This window comes from Podarcis pityusensis, assembly GCF_964106645.2.
Source record: "Podarcis pityusensis genome assembly, chromosome: 6".
Classification (NCBI taxonomy): Eukaryota; Metazoa; Chordata; class Lepidosauria; order Squamata; family Lacertidae; genus Podarcis; species Podarcis pityusensis.
In genome coordinates, this window is record NC_138030.1 from 62905163 (window position 1) to 62917054 (window position 11892).

The 11892-nt window shown below is 42.8% G+C and overlaps 1 protein-coding gene across 1 annotated transcript in view; it reads left to right on the top strand.

The window, feature by feature from the left end:
- The window catches only part of IL12RB2 (interleukin 12 receptor subunit beta 2), a 34979-nt gene that overhangs the window by 17332 nt on the left and 5755 nt on the right, over positions 1 to 11892 (top strand). The window contains exons 6-15 of the mRNA XM_081008918.1: positions 616 to 758; positions 2039 to 2177; positions 3700 to 3779; positions 6603 to 6819; positions 7463 to 7660; positions 8535 to 8636; positions 8726 to 8881; positions 9637 to 9771; positions 10323 to 10410; positions 11676 to 11775. Coding sequence (XP_080865044.1) covers positions 616 to 758; positions 2039 to 2177; positions 3700 to 3779; positions 6603 to 6819; positions 7463 to 7660; positions 8535 to 8636; positions 8726 to 8881; positions 9637 to 9771; positions 10323 to 10410; positions 11676 to 11775 — 1358 coding nt within the window. The remainder of the gene's footprint in view (positions 1 to 615; positions 759 to 2038; positions 2178 to 3699; positions 3780 to 6602; positions 6820 to 7462; positions 7661 to 8534; positions 8637 to 8725; positions 8882 to 9636; positions 9772 to 10322; positions 10411 to 11675; positions 11776 to 11892) is intronic.

The following is an 11892-nucleotide window of genomic DNA, read 5'->3' on the forward strand; positions in this document are numbered from 1 at the left end:
CACATGGTGGCAAAGTCCTTTGCAGTGGAACCTGCCTGTTTCCATTAAAATCTGACGCCCATAAAGAGAAAAAGAGGTGCTGTTTATCTTTTAGATTTGTTAGCCACCTATACTCCTAATTGTCCCAAGTAGAGATATAGTTAGAATAATAGGTTATCAAGAACAGTGATATATAGCAGTGGGAATAAAGAACAGTTGGAGGTGAAAATGCAGAGGGGCTAATGCATGCCAGCACATATCAGCATTTTACCAGTCAGTCATTTGTATTTGACTGGGACATCTGTTATTTATTTTTGTGAGGGTGTGGGGGGAAGGAGTTGGACTCTGTCTTCTTTAAATGAACATGGTCAAGGCTCCCCATGTCATAAGGTTGACCAGGCAGCTCCTACTGCAGCAACAGGAATGGACTCATAAAATAGCATACATTGCTGGACGCAATATGTTTTCACGAGCTGTTCCCAATCCAGCAGAGGGGTCTATAGCTCATTCCTCAAAAAATAAGGATCACTAGTATAAGCTTTCTGCGTATGGCCACTGGCAATTTCAAGAATACTAACTTCTGTGTTTTCATTTATTTCATTTCCTTCAAATGTATTTTTGGTCACCATAAATCAGTGAAGCCACGTGCACCCGTGAACCTCTCAGTAGCATTTGATGGTTTTGATGCAAGAAACTGCAGCATTTCGTGGCAAGATCAACAAGAGGCACAACACTTTAGATTAAGATATCAACCAATGAACAGCAGCTCTTGGACCACGGTAATGTCTTCTAAATGTATTCTTGTATTACTAAATGGCAAAACAACTTGGTTGTTTACAAATTAGAGTAATGTAAATTCCTCTTTCCATACCCAAGCTAAGCAACCCATACTGAAGGAATTAAGAACATGTTATACAGAATTAAGTTTTGGATATTTATCTCAGAATTACTAGACTTGGAATATCTCCCAGGACAACCTGCTCATAGATGATCCTGTGTATACATACTTGTTTGAACATTGCAAGGATGAAAAAGAAGCAGCATAGAAAAATATGGTTGGTGTGTACACAACACACACACTTCAAATTCTGCAGTCATCCTAGTTTCAGATCAGGAACAGGCAACTTTGCATAGACTCACAACCCAGTTACCAACTTAGCTCATACTTCTAAATGGATTTCTACTGATAGAAGCAAGGAACCTAGAAGTTCCTGGGCACTAGGCTCCTCTATACATTTCTTCGCCATTTTATAGGCCTAAAGATAATATGTAAATCTTGCATTCACAGAGTTCATCATAGTAAAAGAAGTACTGCATTTAGAGAAGGGCTTTGGGCTGGTGTCCAGGGCCCCTGTCAGCAGAAGGAAGAGGAGGGCCCCTAAACACAGAAGGGCTGTCCTAAAACACTCTTAAGGAGATGAAGCAAAAGTCCATTACCATCTAAAGCAGGGGTGGCTAACCTTGTTTGGACTCCAACTCCCATCAGCCCAAGCTAGCATGACCAACAGCCAGGGACGACGGAAGCTATGTGTCTGAAGTGCCACATTCTCACCACCCCAATGCAAATAGATGCCCCCACCAGGATCATGAGGTCTAAAATTACCTAAATGTACCACCACCAAGCATAAGGTAAAAAATCATGTGATTCTCCAGGTGACAGTGAAAGAAATGACCTCACAACCTGCTGTTTCATTCAACTTTAATGTGTTAATGAGGTGCTCATGGCGCCAACACTGCTAATTACTCCTCAGTTACACACACTCTGAAGAGACAGGATGAGAGCTTGTGGTAAAGGAGACGCACCATTCGTTCCATTCAGCAATTAGTAGTATACAGTACTGTGATCCTGTATTGACCTAGCAAAGTGTTTCCCAAACTTAGGGTCTCCAGCTGTTTTTGGACTACAACTCCCATCATCCCTAGCTAGCAGGACCAGTGGTCAGGGGTGATGGGACTTGTAGTCCAAAGACAGCTAGAGACCCACGTCTGGGAAACAGTGGCCCAGCACTTGGTTTAGAAAACAGTGTTGATGCTCACTGTATTTTCCTTTTCATTCAAGCTTGAAAATATAAACAGCAGAAGATATTATCTACATGACCTGAAGCCAGATACAGCATATGAATTCCAGGTTTCCTGCAGGTTCCTGCCCAACACAGGATTATGGAGTGACTGGAGTATGTTGTTTCAAACAGAAGCAGGTGATACAATTTTGAAATGCCTAGCATTTATTTTTGTACCTATGAAGAAATCAGCTATGGATAACACATTCATGCTTGCAGCCAAACTATCATCTCATAGGAATTCGGTGAGGAATAGAAATAATATTCATATGGCCTGGAGACCCAAGCAACAAAACAAGACATAAGAAAGAAACATTTTTCTCTGTTCAGTGAAACAGATACACAAGACTAGATCAGAAGAATCAAGGGTCTATAGTGAAAAGCTCTCATAGCAGTCATCACAAATCAGCAACAATACATGCAGAATACCCACTAACACGGCAAGGATGCGGAACCAATGTTGTGTGGCCTACACAACAGAACTTCCCAGCCTTGTCCTCTCCCTGCAGGCTCCAATATCTGCCCTGGAGGGTCCTCCAAGCCTCTAGAGCAGATTTTGAGGGTATACGGGAGGCTGCAGGAGGGAAGTAAGAGGAGAAGGTTCCACTGCAGGAGTAAGTCTGATGCATGAGCACAACAGCCTTTGGCCAGTCTGAAAGGTATTCAGATTCTAACATGCAAGACCTGCTTCATACTTATAAAAAACATTGGCCACTTTCCTTCAAACTGGACCATCGCACAGAACCATGCCACAAAGTCTTCATTTCCTCTGTGACTTAGAAAACTTTCAGCAACGATTTGTAGCTATGGCAATTTGTAGCTTATGGTCTTTGATGTCTTTGTGGGTTTCTGTCAAGCACAGAAAGACGTTACTATAAATTGTCACCCTTGCATCATTGACCACTAGTGACATAATCAGTTCCTGTCACTGACAGATGCAGCAAGAGGTGTGAACGTCTCCCTCTCACCCCTTCATGGCAACTGACATTTTATAGTAGTACCTGCAAACCTTTTAAAAGGGCTTGGAATAAATGGAGGATAAGGGTATCAATAGCTACTAGCCATGATAGCTATTGCTGCCTCTGGAATCAGAGACAGCATGCATTTGTGTGACAATTCAACAGTGAGAGAGGGCTGTTGCCCTCATCTCGGTTTAGGGGCTTCCCAGAAAGATCTGGTTGGTTTCTGTGGTAAACAATGCCATAGGTCAGCATGGAGAAGTAGCCAAAAAATTGCTCTGGTTGTAGAGGAAGTAATAATACAGTTACCCAAGAAAACAGAGTAAAGATGGCTAAATAAGGGGAGGAAGCAACAACACATGATGATTATGCCATTCAGGCACATCACCTTTCCACTATTCCCCCCCCCCCCCCGCCGCTTGCTCCAACAGTGACCCAACCACCATGACATCTTTTGGATGAAAATATTAGCTCCAATCTCATTTGGCTAGGTCATGGTTATGTGAAGTGCAGGGGGGCTTTTATAGTTGCTTGCCAGGCAACTACACCAACCTACCTCATTCTTCAGGGGGGACCTGCCACTATATAAAACAACTATTCCTTCCCATTTGTTTTATATGTGCTGTCCAATACTTTGCAAAAACCACACCCAAATCAACTAGGCAATGTGTTATAAAGCTCTTCTTTCTCCTTTCATCCAGTACCACTTCAGCCAATTGATGTCTGGTATTTAATGGAAGATGTGTCTTCTGAAATGCAGAATATTACACTTTTTTGGAAGGTAAGAATATCTATGCACCTACACCATTTTGAGGGTGTTGCTGTATGTGTATCTAAACCAAAAACATAATAGTTCCTTACCCTAATTTAGGGGTGGGAAATCTGTGGCTGCCCATGTTTCGTTGGGACTACAACTGCCAAGCTGGCTGGGGTTGATGGGAGTTGGGTAAGCGACCCCATTACTGCATTAAAAAAGCAACTCCTCTTCAAAGAGCAAAAGTACATAGCAGAGTTCCCAATTTCTCTGGATCAGCTGACATTCCATAGAATAGTGAGCTGCCAAAGGGTGGTGTAATAGTTGGCCTGTTAAAACGTGGCTGGAGAGACCTGGGATTGCATCCCTGATCAGCCATATGGCATGACTGCAATCCTATGAATAGCTTGCCCCATTGAATTCAGTGGTGCTTTTGGTGGCCTAGGTGTAACTTGTAAAACACATCAGGTTGAATTCAAGGAAGTTGTAGCCAGAAGAGACCCATTAAAATTGATGGGCCTAAATTAGTCATTTCCATTAATTTCAACAGGTCCACTTTGAGTTTGACTAACATGGCATACAACCCCAAAAAAAAAAACCCTTTTCCTAGTGGAAATGAAACCTTTGGCTTTTCATTGCAAATGCATAGAAGAAAGACGTACATAGAAGTACAAAATGCAGAGAAGTACAAAGAAGTGCTACCATTTAAACCACTAACATGTAGTATGAGAATGAGGAAAATAATCAAGGGCTCGGGACTGATTTCCTTTGATGAGGATCCAATTCTAGGTGCCTCCAGATGAGGCGTGTTTAAATACTTAGCATTCATCCTTACTTACTGGCACAAAGTTTACATGTTGGTTAGACTAGGTCTGATCTCCATGAAACACTCATTCTGATTTCTTTAGAAAGTGTTACACATCATCTTGTTGATAATTCATTCATCCCACATTTTCAATGCATTTCCCTGTCACTTTCCAAACTGCAAGAAGTGTTTTCGCGTATGTGGTTTTGCACTAGGGTAACAGAGCACCTGAATCCACTTTAAATGTGCAAACTTAAAGTTCTGGAATGTGCTTAAATCCCCACCTCAAAATACAGGCACCCTTCCTCTAAGCCAATCTCTCCACAAAGCAAACTTAGAAACCATGCACATGCCAGACCAATGAAGGTACATCAGTTGCTCCGGCAGATAACACCATTCCTGCCCTGAGAAAAGGCCATAAGCAAAGTTTCTCTCCCCACATACCCACTTCCTGTTCCACTGTACCACTGCCTTCCCCTCATTCCCCTCTGCTACTCAATTCTTAGTACAGCTTTGCTCAAACAAGCAGTTTCTTACCTGTTTTTGTTATTCACACTGAAAGCAGATTCTCATTCATACTGGCTGCTTCTTAGAAGAGAGGAAAGCCATGCTGAAGTTTCACCTGTGCTTTCTTCAGCTTGTGGTATTCTTGGTTCCACCCATTTGTCACCTTTGCCTCTGTTTGAGAGTTAAGAATCCTTAATGAGGCACACCCTACAATTCTACAATGAAATGCACTAGTAGACTATGATGTCTTTCCCTCACATTCCCTCTGAGAAGTTCAATAATGGCAATGTTTTGCTTCATAATACTAGCATCAACACACACACACACACACACACACACACACACACACACATATGGCTTCCCCAAATAATCCTGGAATTCTAAGTAGTTTAACAATCAATCCCTCTTCCCATGGAACTCTAGGAACTGTCGCTCTCTGAGGGGAGTTGGGTTCTCCTAACATCTCTCAGTACCCTTCACAAACACCAGCTCCTTGGGTTCTTTAAGGGAAGCCATGATGGTTTAAAGTGGCCTGAAACTGCTTTAAATGTGAAGGGACATGGAGCCTCAATATAAGGGGAATTAATAAGGATAGTTTGTATTTCATGTGCCCAAGTCTGCTCTTAAATGAAAGTAGCCTGTGCCAAGCTAGTGAAGTATGCTCTTGACTCATTTTTTTTGTCAAGAGCACTTTGAGAGGGTTTTTTTTTGGGGGGGGATATACTTGCTACAATTGGACCAGCCATGGGCCCACTTCACCTTCCATGCAATGCATTGTGGGAGGTGAAGCTTCTTACACACACACACTCAGCCACTTCCCTCAAGCCAGCTTCTCATCAAATTGTAGTACAGTAATATAAACAATGAAGGGAGTCTGAGGGAAGAAGAGATGTTTTCTTTTGCCACGGCAGCCAAATTCATTCTCTCTCAGCTCCAATTCCCCATCTGTCAAATTGGAACAACACCAGAGGGCTTTTGTGAGGGCAGTCTGAAAGAAACCTGCATCTTAAAATGCTGCACCGATACTGAGGGACAGCAGCTTGCTTCAATATGGGAAGCCAAGTACCACATCCGCACTCACCCCAAAATACTAACAAGGATTATTTGAACAAGCCTCCTTCTCTCAGCCTGGCTTCCCTTGGAAGTTTCTTAGACTGACACTTGTGTGTTAGAAAATGCTGTAGAAATTCCTTTTAAAATATAACAAATGGTAACCTCTCAGGAGCTTGTCATTTCTGCCCCACCTTTTCTTAAGGCGGCTTACATGACTCCCCTCTGCTCCCATTTTATCCTCACAATCCCCCTGCAAGGAAGGCCAGTTATGCTTGGAAGGGGTATATGTGGCTGGCCCAAGTTCATCCAGAGAGCTTCATGGTTGGGGGGGCGGGGGCGGGGAGGAGAGGGAATTTGAACCCGAGTCTCTAATGGCCAACTGAATGAACACTGGCTTCAAACTGCTGCTAAATCTTGTTTCGTGTGTGGGCGTTGGTGAAACATGCAAAGAAAAACATACGCTATTTTATTTTATTTTTTAATAGATGAGTGTATTAGAAGTGAGAAGGAAAAGTCTTGAGTATAGAGTGACGTTTTCAGCCCTAAACCAGATGCGTCAAAGAGACACGGGAACAAATTCTACAGTGCAGACCACATTCTCACAAATCATTCCTAAGACAGACTATAGCATTACAATTTGTTCTCACAACTCACGGGGAATATCCCAACCCATTTATATCACTACTAAACTAGGAATTACAGGTAAGACCCTTTCCTCCGATTCATCTGATTTCAATATGATTCTGTCTATTACAAAGCTGCACTGCGATGTTTTATACATGGCAAACCATCATTTTAAGTTTATTAGATTTTTTTACTCCAGTTGTAAGTAATAGGTCAGCATTGTCCTGAGGAGGAACACACACAGCTTTGTTTAGATTTGTGTTTAGTATTTGATCACAGGTACCCCTCCCATAATTTCCTAGTGGAAAGAGAAAACCCTTAACTGGCAAGGACCGTGGCATTAACTATGGTAACTATCATGTTCCTGTATAGTGCCTAGCAATTTTAGGTGCTTTATAAATAATGTATTGTTGTTGTTACTGTATTTGTTATCAATGCTACACAAATGACTTAGAATTACACTTGGGTCCAGGCTAAGAAAGTTCTGATTTAGTCCCACTTGAAATTGATGGGACAAGTTAGCCATGATCAACAGAACTAAAACATGATTTATTATAGTCTAGACTTAATCCATATTGCTTAGTTCCAGTTCTTATTCCATCTCAAGTTACTTTTACTCTTGGATAATTTTGATTTCTGATGTTGTACTCCTGTGCTCAGCTAAGGATTTAATATTTTTCCTGGTCTCTCCCTCCCTCCCCCCAAAAAAACTTTTCAAAAGATCTGCCACCCCCAAACCATCTTTCTGCTGTATCACTGGGGAACGGAAGAATCTCTGTTGCATGGGAAGCCCCTATTGCACCTTTCCCTTTTATCAATGGATATGTTCTACAGTGGGCAGAGCTCCATCACAGCAGTGACTTGAGAACTCCCATAACCTGGCTCAAAATCCCCGTCTCCAATCTCACAGCAACAACAGGTAAGTTGCACAGGAGAGCAGCGGGCATCCCTGTGGGCTTTATTAGGGGGAAGGCTGGCTCTGTGCACCTGGCAAAGGATGGACAATTACAGTTTTTTGGATAGCGCTTCACCCCCACACACATTAGGCTGCAGCTTTGCACTGCACAATAGTTCGTTCTGCCTTCCAATTTTTCCAGATGGCACAAGATTATCACTTTTGAGCTGCAGCTCTCATCATAGTCACTGGAGGCAAAAGAGGAATTTGCGTCCTGTCAGTCTCAATGAGCTGAGCTCATCTAATAAAAGCAAGCTGCTCAACACCTTATTACTACCAAACTCAATGCTAGCTTTCGGTTCCCTCCACATCCTTTTTATTATTATTGCACATTCAGGATGATTTGTGCTAATGATGCTCTCAGGGTGGGCATACATGATCCCACATTCAATACCGTTTGCAACTGGAAAAGTTTTGGGGTTTGGAAAAGCTTCCTTTCCAGTCAGTGCATAGCCCATTGCTTCCAGCTGAAATGCCATAACTTTTTATATCACAAAAGTTGTGGTTTATTTTCCTTTCGCTTTTGAAGTTCTGTAGCCCCTCCAGACAGCAATAATGTGATAGCATTGGGGAAGCCTCACAGGACTGGCAAAACAGAACAAATCCGCCACTAAAGCATTATTATTATTTTCCTTTGTTCCCTGTTTATTCGGGTCATTCCATCTGACTCACAGGAATAGCAGCTTTGTAAATGCAGTGCTCTAAACCATGCTTTATACCTATGTCCAATCTATGACTAAATAACAGGTGTTGTTCAGCCCATGCTTTCTCAAACTAGGCTTGGACTCGGTCTCACAATAGACAGATTTGCATCAAATACCATTATTGTCCTTTCTAGAGAGCCTAAAGCCTAACACCTGTTATCAAATCAGTGTGTTTGCCCTCTACCAGAACAGAGCAGGAAGAGCCGCTTCCACAACAGAAGATGTATCAGCAAAAGGTAAGGGCAAAGGCACTCCAGACCTAAACATACCTTTGAGACCCAGCATAGTCAATTCAGATTTCTCAAGATGATTTCATGTTTTGCAGCCCCATTAAAAGGACCTCAAATTAACACAACAGTAAAAGAAAGAAGCATTTTGGTCTCCTGGCAGGAAATTCCGGATGATCATCGATTGGGCTGCATTGTTCACTTCAAGTTATACTTGCAAAAGCAATTTGTCATGGTGGCCCCTAAAGTCTACGGTAGGTATCTGTTAAAATTTAGGGCTTGGATCCCTCTACTGGAGGTGGCAAATCTGTGGCCATATGGATGCTGCTGAAACTTCCAACTCCCATTGGCTCCAGCCATCATGGTCAAAGGTGATAGGTGTGGGGGCCTTGCAACATCTGGAGCTGTCCCTCTATGGAAAAAAATGGGAGCAAAGTTTCTCAACAGAGGGGAGGGGTGCTCCCGTCCCACAACATGACAACAGATGCACAAATCACTTCGATACACTGTTGTCATTCTTTTGTTTTAGCTTAGCTTTTGTTAATTAATGCTGGGCATTTTACTGTGAAATCACTGTGAAAGCAAATTTTGGATGAAAAGATATTGGGAGACATCCAGTGATGGTGCCTGCTTGCGTAAGGGGACTTCGTTTCTTTTCCCTTGATGCACCCTCAAAATACGCTCTGGAGAAGATCCCAATCCTCTGGAGCAGATTTCAGGGATGTGCAAGGAGGAGCTGCAGAGGGGATGGAAGGAAGGACAATCTCTGCTGCACAAGCAGGAGCCACACTGGGTTTCACTTCAGAAACAAATTAACTGCTGAGACCCTAGGCAGAAATGGTTGGCAGCAGATGAAGCAGCTCAGAAGTGCTTGTTGAAGTTGTAGACTACTGCAAATGCTTGGTGAAAGATGGGTGTGGATGGGAGAAAGTACTTGTGACTTGATACTAGCTGATACTCATATTTCCCTCATTCTCTTCCTTTTCAACCCTCTCCCCACTCCCAACAGATATACCTAGAACAGCCCGACAGCCGTTCTCTGTAAGAAGTGTAGAGCCTGGTGCTGCATATGTTTTATGGATGACAGCTTCCACAAAAGCTGGAGAGAGCCCTGAAGGAAACAAACAAGAGGTTTACATAAAAGGTCATTATTGGGGGGGGGGGGGAATTAAAGGTTTTGGCTCCATAGTAGTACACTGAAGGCACTTCCAACTTTGCACACCACAGGATGAGCTACTGGCATTGAAGACAGGTTTGGGGAAGAGTTTGGTCACCGGTGTGGGTGGATGTATCAGCTTGGCTCAGATGTAATTCTGCCTATCAAGCATCATTAGGAATGCAAAAGCTGGCCTATACTGAATCAAGCCATTTGTCTAGCTCAGTATTGTCTGTAATGACAATGGCTCTCCAGGTTTTCAGGCAAGGGTCTCTCCCAGCCTTACCTGAAGACTGAATCTTCTGCATGCAAATAATTTGTTCTGCCACAAAGTTGTGCCATTTCCTCAACATAGTGAACAGCATCATACATCTGAAATAATACTAGTTCTGCATAGGAATTGCTTAAGGCATCGGAGGAGCACATCTCTGATTTTTAGCAATAGGTTGGAGAATGTTTTAAAGCTCTCTTCCCATTAGAAGTTGGCATAATTGTGATAAATAAGTCTTTCTAAAGTAACAGATATCTTGCACTTACAGATGCACCCAGCTGGGGTTCTGCTCTAACAATCTGCATTATTGTGGGTCTTTCCATCTGTCTCTGCTTTGTGCCATCCATTAGACAAATGTAAGTGAATGCTTTCTTTCTAAACATTTAACAGCATGCAAATGGTATACTGAAGAACAGTAATGATAAAAAAAAATGCATACAGAAAAAGGTGTTCAGGTTACACAGTCAGGCCCTACGCTCATTAAACCCAAACTCCAAATCTCCTGTTGGCTTCTCAGTAGGTTTTAAACTGAAGACTCCAAAGAGAATAAAAAATGTTGTGACTTTCACAAGCTATCAATAAATCTGATTTTGACAATTTCAGTACTTCAGTGTATCTCTGAGGAATACTCTGGAAATCTATGCTACAGGAGAGTGTTAATGAGCCAATAGTGGCTCATAGGCAGCTTATGTCAGGAGAACTAAAAGATACACAGCTTCATGATGTGACCCTCCCCCAGCCAAGAGTACTAGCAGGTAGAAGGTCCAACCGAAGGGGCTCCATGGATACAGCAGTTTCTTGGAAGAAGAAGAAACAGCACAGAGAATGGCTTGAGTGTGAAGGAAAGTAAAAGGAGAAATAAAAGTGAGCGGCCACAATGTGGTTGAGGAAGCAGAATTAGTGGCAGGGGTGGTGTATGTTGCATTTATAGATAAGGGACATTTTGGTGGGAGTTTCTTAGGTTTAGGAACATCAGTAGTCCCTAAGATAAAGGACCATAAAGGTAAAGGTAAAGGGACCCCTGACCATTAGGTCCAGTTGTGGCCGACTCTGGGGTTGCGGCACTCATCTCGCTTTATTGACCAAGGGAGCCGGCATACAGCTTCCGGGTCATGTGGCCAGCATGACTAGGCCACTTCTGGTGAACCAGAGCAGCACATGGAAACACCGTTTACCTTCCTGCCAGAGCAGTACCTATTTATCTACTTGTACTTTGACGTGCTTTCGAACTGCTAGGTTGGCAGGAGCTGGGATCGAGCCATGGGCGCTCACCCCGTCGTGGGGATTCGAACCGCCGACCTTCTGATCGGCAAGTCCTAAGCTCTGTGGTTTAACCCATAGCACCACCCGCGTCCCATAAGATAAAGGACCATAGCTGAATGCTAACCATAATTACCACAATTTTAAACTTGAATATGATTATCATAAAACAGAGACATAGAGGCCGAGCCATTTAACTTCATTTGGCCCTGCAGAGACCCCATCAACATAAGGAAAACAGCATCATGTATAAAATCCCAGCATATTGTGCTAGAAACATGTCTCCTTGCATAACCATCTGGATTGGTATTTCACAAATAGATTGGCAAGTACTATATTGTTTTGTACTGGTTCCTTCTAGGCTTTCCTCACTGCTTTCTGTTCTGCTTTGTGGGTGGCAAGGGAAAGCTGTTCCAGATCCAGCCAACTCTTCATGTACTAAAGAGTTTGCATCTGTAGAGGTAAGTTTGCCTGTCACTGGTGTCACCTCTTTGCTGATGAGCTAGTTTCTGCAAAGAGCCAAATAGCTGCCTTAAATAGCTGGCCAGCAGAGAAACAACTGCAGAAGATGCAAATAA